This window comes from Propithecus coquereli, unplaced genomic scaffold (assembly GCF_000956105.1).
Source record: "Propithecus coquereli isolate 6110/MARCELLA unplaced genomic scaffold, Pcoq_1.0 Scaffold205, whole genome shotgun sequence".
Classification (NCBI taxonomy): Eukaryota; Metazoa; Chordata; class Mammalia; order Primates; family Indriidae; genus Propithecus; species Propithecus coquereli.
Genome location: NW_012145523.1, coordinates 1210319 through 1220503, shown reverse-complemented (window position 1 = coordinate 1220503; position 10185 = coordinate 1210319). Strand labels below are relative to the sequence as shown.

General features: G+C 38.5%; 1 protein-coding gene across 1 annotated transcript in view; it reads right to left on the bottom strand.

Annotated features, from left to right (window-relative positions):
* TP53BP2 (tumor protein p53 binding protein 2) overlaps positions 1–10185 on the bottom strand; it is a 53847-nt gene that overhangs the window by 10356 nt on the left and 33306 nt on the right. The window contains exons 7-15 of the mRNA XM_012644064.1: positions 9716–9897; positions 9176–9340; positions 8575–8800; positions 7143–7253; positions 6679–6827; positions 5461–5923; positions 3502–4277; positions 1104–1241; positions 262–395 (exon numbers count right to left, since the gene is read on the bottom strand). Of these exons, the coding sequence (XP_012499518.1) occupies positions 262–395; positions 1104–1241; positions 3502–4277; positions 5461–5923; positions 6679–6827; positions 7143–7253; positions 8575–8800; positions 9176–9340; positions 9716–9897 (2344 nt within the window). The remainder of the gene's footprint in view (positions 1–261; positions 396–1103; positions 1242–3501; positions 4278–5460; positions 5924–6678; positions 6828–7142; positions 7254–8574; positions 8801–9175; positions 9341–9715; positions 9898–10185) is intronic.

Genomic DNA, 10185 nt, shown 5'->3' with positions numbered 1-10185 from the left:
GGGAGGCTGAGGTAGGAAGGATCACTTGAGCCCAGGAGTTTGAGGTTGCTGTGAGCTAGGCTGACGCCACGGCACTCTAGCCCAGGCAACATAGTGAGACTCTGTCTCAAAAAAATAAAATAAAATAAAATACAAATATAGTGTGATTATAGGTTTTTTTAATCCTGCATAGGAAAAAGTCTATTTTTTTAATTCTTCCACAAAAATAACACATCATAATTTAAAACTAAAGTCTGACTGGAGCTTAAAAGAAAATCTTACCATCCGTCACTATCAGCAGCATTTACATTTACACCAAACTGCACCAGGAACTTAACAATTTCTGTGTGGCCTGCACACACAGCATTATGAAGCGCGGTGATGCCTTCATCATTGGGGAGGCTTGGGTCATCGACCTGCAGCAATAAGAAGGGTGACCATTACTCCAATTTCTTGTCACCTGAACTGTCAGAGCTAACTGGCTCGTTAGGGTCAAGAGAACAGAAATGGGCTCTTGTGACATTTTTAAAAATCATAATTAAAACCTATAGGAGCCAAGAAAACCATACCAAGAACAATTCTAGAAGTAAGACAGACGGAATAAGCACATTAAGTAGGCAGTCACTATAAAAAGATTTTTAAAAAACTGAAGAAGTACCAGAAACTATATCCTTATAGTCATTTTTGTTTATCCTTCCAACTTTCCACCACAAATTAGTTTCTAAGTAGAAGTTACATTTACTATGGAAAGGGAAAAAAGGTCAACTAAAAATATTTTAAATAGTAGGCTTCTGAAAAGAAGGGACTGCATCTCCAACTTAACACAGTATGGTACAAATCTATATATGAACAATTTTTAAAGGACAGAAATGATCTCCTTAAGGGAGAAAAGTACTCTGGAGGACTCCAAGCGAAAACTGAGCTTCTGCATTACCAAAAGGCTACAATCACACCTTTAAAACAGCACAGCCTGTTCTGGAGCATGCTCAAAAAACCCCAAAAAACCCACAATCCAAAAAAAGAAAATGATTTAAAAACACAATTTCTCTACAGTGGCTTTCTAATTAGAGCTCTAAAACAAAATACAAGGTCATATTTAACAAATTTACTAATTATAATCATACCTCATAAATAATTCTCTGTACAAGGTCAAATTCTCCCTCCAAAGACGAATCTAAAAGTAAAGCAAGGGGGTTGAATTTCACCCTCATTCCATGAGCAATACGCTCTGAGCCGGTTTTACGCAAGTTTGTCCTTTTGCCCTGCAAAAGGAATGGGTGGAAAATTAAGGATCCTGGTCTAAGCAAGAGAGACCGATAACAACAAATGCAAAGCAGCAACTTCTCAGCTTAAGTTAGTGAAAGGAACTTTAAAAATATTTTTTAGCACATTTTATTCAAGTATAACGTTATTGAGAAAAGCGTACAAATTAAACACGCAGCTTAATGAATTTTCACAAAGTAAAGAGCCATGTAGCAAAGTGGGAGGAACTTTATAAAACCGAATGAAATCTCATTTGGGTAATAATTACAGCATCAACTAAGCCAACCCCACACTCTTCAACTGGACAACAGCACAGCTCAGAATTACATTAGCTAACACGTACTGAATGATTATTCATTTAATCCTCACAAAAGCCCTATGATCCCTGTTTTACAGATAAGGAACTAAGGCACACAGCCAGGAAACCAGCAGAGTTGAAGTTCAAATCCAGGTAAGCTTGAAGCCCTTCCTCTTAACCAATTCACATTGTAATGCCTCCTCAGGGGAAAGCATATAATTAAGGTAAATAATACAGATTATTAGTCTGTCTTAGATATACCAAGGAAGAACCTTACTAGTCTTAAACTGTGTTAATGAGTCAAGCAAAAAAAAAAAGGGCAAAATTTTAACATCCTATAAGATAGATTTCTTAAATACATCCAACAAAGTGGAAACATTTCCTGAGGTATGATATATACATACATTACACATACTTTTTCATTTTATCTCAGATATGGAAAAGTACAGAGTTTTGAAAAACATTAAGTCACAATCAATATATTTCACACTGTGCAATGGCTAAAATGTTGTTCCTTGAAAAAAGGAAGTGTCAATCTTATATGAATGTGGTAATATAATTCATAAGTAGCGCAGTATAGTGACACTACCATTGCCATTTTTAAAGAATATACAAGACAGTGGCTTCTATTTCACTTAAGACAAGAAGGAAAAAGTAAGTTACTTTGCTAGGAAGAGAATAACAGAATTTTAAAAAGAAAGTATGACGCTTCTACAAACTCTGGTTTCCTTCTTCAAAGTATGAATTATTTGGACACAACAACAAAAAAGGAGGAGAAATAACAAACAGCTGTAGTGTGGATTGGCTTTGGCCAATATGGCTTAAAACTTCCTTCTTTTCTCATGTTTAAAACTCAAATGAAGAGAATCAAGCCTGAGAACTTAGGAGGCACAGAGTTGTTTAAAAACTGTTGACCTCTATTTAAAAACTTTTTTCTAGTTTCAAATGTTTACTGCATAAAAATTGTAAGTAAGTGTTTACTGTAACCAACAGTTAAAATAACTCTGGACAATCAATATCTTTGAACACTATCATTATCTAAAAGATATAATAAGGGATCAAAGATATAAAGTACATTTTTAAAAAATCCTTCAAAAAATGTTATTTTGCATTTGACCAGGTTTTAAATTCACAGCTCAGCATCCTACTTCTTGCTGTGCTTACTGAAATAAAATGACTTCAAATTAAACTAAGGAAAAGCAGACGCCATTTAGATATTTTGGGATTTTTATTTTCTCTCACCTATTTCAAAATGACAGATAAACTTTCAAACAAAAGCTTAGTATTTGGAAGGAGTGTGAAAAACCTGCTCAAGCTGAAACATACAAAGTTTTAGAATAACTTGCTGTTAAACTACCAAGAAATCTTAGGGGTCATCCTGTCAGCCAGAGATTTTCAAAGGGATGATAAAGGGGTGCCCATCACACCTTCTGCCCTGATACCCCTCCTTGGCCCCACTTTATCCAGAATCCTTCCAATTTTAACACTGTTGTAAGTTTGAGATTTCACCTGTTTCATTAAAAAAAATTTTTACTGATAGAAAAATTGTGAAAAAGAAGGGAATCACCAATGATAAGTTCTACCATCTGCCTGACTTCACACAGCTAAGCCAGTAATCAAAAGTTTCAAATCCAGCTCCTTTCAGTCCCAATTGAGTGATGCTTCCCTAATATATGACCTCAGCTAGAGAAGAAACGGCAACTGTGGTGTTTATAGGCTGTGGTGTTTATAGGGCTAAGAACAAAACTCTGTTTCCTCCACAAAGAAATGGGTTCTTTGTAAAGTACAAAAATGTTCTCTATAGTGAATATATTATATTTTGATAACATTTATAAGATCAACTCTGTGCCAAGGGAATTGTAAAATAAAAAGGCAAAGTGGAGAAGAAGGATGTGACGACCCAGAAGACCATAACTAGGTAAAAGACTCCCAAAATGGCCATGAGACAGAACATTACTTACAGGAGGCAGAGAGACCTGCCCGGTAATTTCAGGCGGGCACATGCTCACCGAGTCTTCTCCCGGCCCTTCAGGCTCCCCAGAAGGGTATGGTGGGGGCGGGTATGGAGGGTACTCCTCTAGGTACACATCGAGGAGACGGGGAGCCTCTGGCTTTGGTTCTTCCACGCTATGCTGAAGATCTGGGCTGTTGTCTGGGACTCCTTCGGGCACATAATCAAGGCCCGGAGAAGGAGCTGGCATGTCACTGTTCTCTGTACTGGCACTCCCCACAGCCTCGGGGGACAATGGTTCAGGAGCCAAAGAGACCACCTCCTTCTCGGGCTCCACATGTAAATATGGATTCTGGATTTCTGTTGGGCTTTCTGAGCTGGCAGTCACTGAAGTCGACTTAGATGGGTACGATGGGACGGAGATAGTCTCCATGGCAGCAATGGTGGTCCTCTGATACAAAAGTTTCTGAATATTTGGCCCATTAGGACCTTCGGGCTCTGTAATAGAACTACGTTTCTTTAGTGGCCTTGGTGCATTAGACAGTTTCTTCCGTAGGGCTTCTAAATCAGCATCACTCTGGTTTCGGTAAGGATTAGATAAGAAAGGCAATAATTTGGTTGGGCTGAGTGGTCGAGGAATTCTTTCATTTTCATGGTTCTCCTGAGCTGAGGAAACAGGCTCTGTGTCAGGTTCTGGACTGCCAGGCTTGCCCTGGCTACTGGAATAAATGTTCTCTGGGTGCTGCTGCTGATTTTGGGCAGTAGCAATCACAGGCTTGCCATATACTAATTGGAAAAGGGGGGAAAAAGCCCTGATTAGCATTAATTAAACAAAACTGGCCTAGTAACAGAAATAGCTAACAATAGCTAAAGCCTCTTTTAATTTCATAGCTATTACTACATAATGCCCTTCAAATATAACTAATTTTTGGAAAATAACAAATGACAAAGCAAGGGTTCCATCTTTGCATAATAAAGTTATTACAGAATCAAACCCCTCACTGACTGTAACATGCACCATAATCTCGCGAACAATAAGAACTGTTGTCAATTATAAGAAATCACTGACTGCAGCATCCGAATTTAAAACATCACAATGTGAAAAACATTTAGAACCAATGAAAAATCCTCCCATGTGTCCAGATTACAACTAAACAGGTACTATCCCACCTTTCATACTTTTCAAAAGTGAATTAATGTGAGAAATCACATTTGGCTCATAAAATTATTAAGAACCACTTATATTTACCACTCCCAACATTCTGATTACATCAAAATTATCTAATTCCCAAATTATTCAGTTTTCACCAAAGACCCATGAAAAGAAGGAGTAAGAGGTAGCACTTATATTGATTCTTTGCTGTCTAATTCCCGTTATGACATCTTAGGTTCCAATTACATGCTTATTTCATGACTAAAAAGCCATTTTCATTCAATTAAAACATGGTCTATTTTATTCCAGTCCTATAAACTAGTAATTTAGAAAGAACCCAACAAATTCCCAGATTGTGTATGTTTAACACAAGCTAATCTTATTATGTTTTTACATTTAACTAGTGGCTCTGCCCTCATTAGAATGACCTAAAATACAGTAGAGAGTGTTATTTTTTTAGAAAACATACAGATAGGGACAGCTGTCCAACCCTCTATGAGCCAAGACAGCTGGTCAAACCGACAGTGAAGGCACAGCCTGCCAAACTGTAATGACCTGTGCGTTTCCTTCCTGCTCACCAACGAGCTCCTTCAGACCGAGACCACACCTTATTCACCTACTATCTTCAGTCCTACTGCAGTAGCTGACATTAAGCAGGCACTCTTTAAACTCCCAATAAAGAACAGAAGCCAGAATTAAACACAACTCCTAGAACAACATCAGTCAAATAGGGACTAGTTATTTTGCTGTCTGCTGAAAGATGGCAGCTTTGGCATTGGACTTAAACACACCACCTGTGAAGGTGAAGAACCTTACCACTCGAAAAGTGTGGCCCTCTGGTATGTGTCTTAGTCAACGCACTCTGCACGGCCTGTTGGAAGTTTTTTCCTGGAGCCTGATGCTGTGTATACATGGAATATATGGAGCTTGCTGCCAGGGTCTGGGGTTTTCTAAAGGGTGGAAGTAGGTTGTCTTTGGAGGGCTGGGGAGTGAAGGGCCGGACAGCAGCAGCAGGTGGACTTTCTTGCTTTGAGCCTGGAGAAAGGGTTTGGTCTTGGCCAGCTGAAGGCACACTGGGAGACAGCAGCACTCTGGGCTGCTGCCCTGCGGGCTTCGGTTTATTTCCCATGGATGTGACAGTTGTTGACAATTGCTGAGGAGTTCCATCTGGCTTAATGTCTGAAGGTGGCTGATTAGTTTGTCCAAAATAAGGCAAATTAATCTGTTTGGGTTTTGTAGGAACAGGAGGTGGTACCTTAGCTACATTTTTATTTGAAGCCTGTAACACACACATATACAAAGTCAGTTAAAACACTGTATAACTGGGTACATAGGATGGTCTAGGTAACCCAATTTCACAAATACAAGTATACACTATAAAAATATTAGCTCTACATTTTTAAATTATTAAAATCTGTTTTTAATCACATTTAATACAGGATTTCATTAATGCAATACAATTCCTTCCCTATGTGACCTTCTCATTTCCACTTCCTATTGGGCAACTGTAAGTACCCACTTGAAAACTTTTAACTGCCAGCCATCTTCGATATCCACAGATGGCACCGATAAACAAAAACCATTCTTGTGCACTGGAACTTCATGCAATCTAGACCACTGTGGTAAAAAACACCTAACTTGGAGCACTTACCCATAACCTGGTTAGCAAAGGTTAAAATCCTAACAGTTATAGAAGATTCACCATCAGATTGTTTGATATAACCTCAGCTCCAAGTTTTGAAGAAATCAAGATATTTGAACAGCACAAATAGGATGTTCTTTAATGCATTTACACTTTTTAGAGAGAGACACAAAATGACCCAGAAGCAAGTATGGCGGCCATTCTCCAATAGGGTGTGAGAGCACAAATAGACTCAAGCATGAGAAAGTAAAATAACATAACGCTGTTATATTTTGCAATCTTCCCGATACTTCTTGTTTCTTCTACTCTCCCTCATATAATACTTAATCCCTCCTAAAAATGGCATTACAGAATGACTATTAAATTTTAGAAACCAGGATATGCTTAAGTACCTGAGCATCCCGCAAGATATCCTCACTACTCTGGTTTTTCCTCAGAGTACCAAAGGAGGGCGGGGCAGCAGCCTGGTCCACTGTGTCAAACATGGAAAAGGGACGCACTTTCTTCTCCTTCTCCCTCAGTGGAACCTCTCCATCGTCAACTGAAGACAGAAAAAAATCACAATGATATTTGAACTGTTTGGAATAATATTTCTTATTCACTCAAAAGTTTCTCTCTCCTAAATCTCTCTGAAACTCTGTACCTACTACGTGCTTTCCCATTTTTAAATTAAATTGATAAATAACCCAAACACTACAATGACAGTACTATAATTGCCCAGCTAAATGAAGGTGTTCTGGAAATAAATTAAATACTAGTTTGAACATACTAGAAAATGAACTCTTTAAAAAGAATACACAGCACCTTTTAGATGACGAAAATACAATGGTCAGGAGTAGCACAGATAAAACCTCACCTGGGTCTAGAGCATTCCCAGCACTATGAGGTACAGAAGCAGAGCCTGGGCTCGGGAAAAGATCTGCATTTGTAGGGCTCCATTCAGGGCCAGCTGCATGGATTCTGGAGCCTAGAACGCAGAAAAGCAGCTGCACATAACTCAACATTCTGAAGAGATTTTCAATAGTTCATTTTACTGCTAAGACTCTTAATCTCTAAAAACAGCTTTAAATTCCAGACTTACAACATCCTAATAAATTCACTTAGAAAATACTGTATTAGGTTTTACATTTCTAATTTAAGATTCTCCCACCTGACTCAAGCAATTAAAATTAGTCATAGCAAATAGAAGGTCTGCTAGAAGCAGTAAAGACACGTTATTCTTCAGTGTTAGAAAACATCACCATCACAGCCAGAAAACTAGTTCCAACTCTGCAGACCTAAAGGTCTAAGGTGTATCCTATGAATGATAACTTCAGTGATGCATGCACAACAAAAAGGCAAAAATGTGGACTTTTAAGCCATGACTTCAACCTCAGTCTTTTACAAATCAGTATATTCAGGTTTTAACTAATTTTAAAAGCTGTGCTTTTTATTTTTCCTTAAAGAAACAAAACAAATGTAACTTTCTACAATAAAATCCAGACTACACAGCACTATTACTCCACAGTAGTAATTATGGCAAAATATTGAATACTTTTAAAATTAGCTATTTCTTGCATATGACAATGATTAGGGAAAAGAGACAACTGTTACTTTTTCCTTCCAAGGGTCTGAAGGATAAGGTCATTAATGGATGTTTTACCCTGCTTTTCCTACAAGTCTCTTTTTGTTTTCTCCTCCCATTACGAAACTCTGGCTTGTACCTCCCCATTTATCTGAAGATCACACAGAATACAAAGATGACTAACACAAACAGCCTCTGCTATTTTCACTTTTAATCTCCCAATATGTTTACCTTTATTCTAAACATTATCAGCAAATTCTCAAGTATAAGCACATAGGAATATTTAACACCATTCATCAACAGAATAGATTCACAACCTCACATTTTTTTGTAAAGATGATACCACTAACACTGCATATATGGTGTTTTTACACAAAAAGAAAAGTTCTCAAGTTATTAACATCTGATCAAAATGTCCTTAGTAACAAGGAGGAACTTTTTAAAACAATTTTCAGATTCGCAAAAATATTATTTCATTTCCTGAACAGAATTTTATTATTTAGGGTTTAAAAAACCTTATCATTGTACAACTATGATATATCGATAAAAAATTAGAAAAAAGCTTATCCTTGCACTAGCAGAGAATACAAAGGAATTTTTAGAATTTAAACATGAACAATGAATACGAGGATAGATTTTTTTTTCAAACTCAAACTTGGGAAAAAGAACGTGAGGATGGGAAAGAATTATGCTGTGTAAGGACTTACAAAAGACCTGTTTTTACCTTTAGTTTGTGAAGCGGCTCCCGATCTCATATTGGGCAGTGTCTGTATTTTCATCGGCCCCTCTGAAGCCTGCACCAAGGAACCGTCTGGCAGGGCAGGCTTCACCAGCAGTTCAGGCCTGGAGGGCATCCGTGGCATAGTAGAGGACTGGATATAGGGACCTACCGCAGCCACACGGCTTGGGGCTGACACCACCTGCTGGGGAAGGTTTCCATCAGATGAAACCTTAAGGAAAAAGCACAGGTTCTTTACTATTACAAGTCAAACTGGATGATGAAACTCAGAAAAAGCTGTGAAATTTTCATAATTTTTAAAATAAGCACTTTCAGAATCCAGCCATGGAGTCTATAAATATTCCAAAATAAACACACTCCTCAGTGAACCCTCACTCACATTTTATTACAAGTATCAGAAAGAAAGACGGAGCTACGTGGGTAACAACATCAAAAAGTAAAAAGCTTCTGAGGATGCACAAGCACCATCTCTGTTTTCTGAGGGCGCACTGAGTAACGGCTGAAGAAGCTGCTTACAAACGACTGGCCTCACTGGGCTGGTCATCTTCTTCCCTCCTCCCCGCCCATTACCGAACGGCTCACTTACTGGGAGACTTTCTTTTTGCTGTAGAGCTGCCTTCTTCTTCCAAAGCCGGTCCCTCAGCTCATTAACACGCTTATCCATGACTGCCACTTCTGAATTACGCTTATTCAAACACTCTCTCTGTTGTTGTAGCTTGGCATTCTGTTCTTGATTCAATTTGTTTCTTAACTGAATAAAACATGGAGGGGGGAAAAAACATAGCCAAGGAGTAGGAAGAAAAATCTCTCCAACAGAGAACCACACGGTTAACTATTACACAATTTCTAAAAATGTAAGGTCCCTCCTTCCCGTCCACACCTCTCATCCATGGTTTAAAATTAAGTGATGTCTGTGCTAGACCACCAGCTGTGGTCGTGAGGAATGCTTCAGGTTTCCTGTCTCAGGCACAAGAAAGTTTATTCTAGATTCTCTGGTGTTTAGGTTCTCCTTACACACACCCCTGCCCCCTTTAAGGAAAAGCAGCTGAAATCTAGCACTTTCTGCTACAACTCTGTGTTCCGGAGGAGGAGGCTGTGCAGCACTGAGTGAACAGCCGTGGCTCACCTGCAGCTCCCTGTAGAGGCGGTCAAGCTCGGCCACGGCGGACTGGCCGTCGTGGTGGCCGTCGATCCTGCCGTTCTTGAGCATCTCCAGCTGTCTGCTAAGTTCCTCCACTTTTGACACAGCCAGAACGAGCTCCCTCTGTTTCTGCTGGAACAAACTATTCATCTGTTCGATTTCCTCCACTAAAATGAGAAAGAAAGAGAACAGCACAATAGTTGGGAAAAAAACAAAAACAAAAACGGACTACTTCCCAGGCAACCAGGCTTTATAATAAACTTTCTAATAGAAAGTAGAAAAATTTTTCAGAATGTCTTAGAATAATCTATTTCTTTTAAAAGAAATTGAAATCAACACAGACATCTCTAAATGTCTGTGCTTCTGTCTCAATGTAATCTTTATCCAGACTTTGTATTATGAATATTAAATATCAAACTCTAAATTTTAGAAACAATGAAATTTCTTTAGAACTT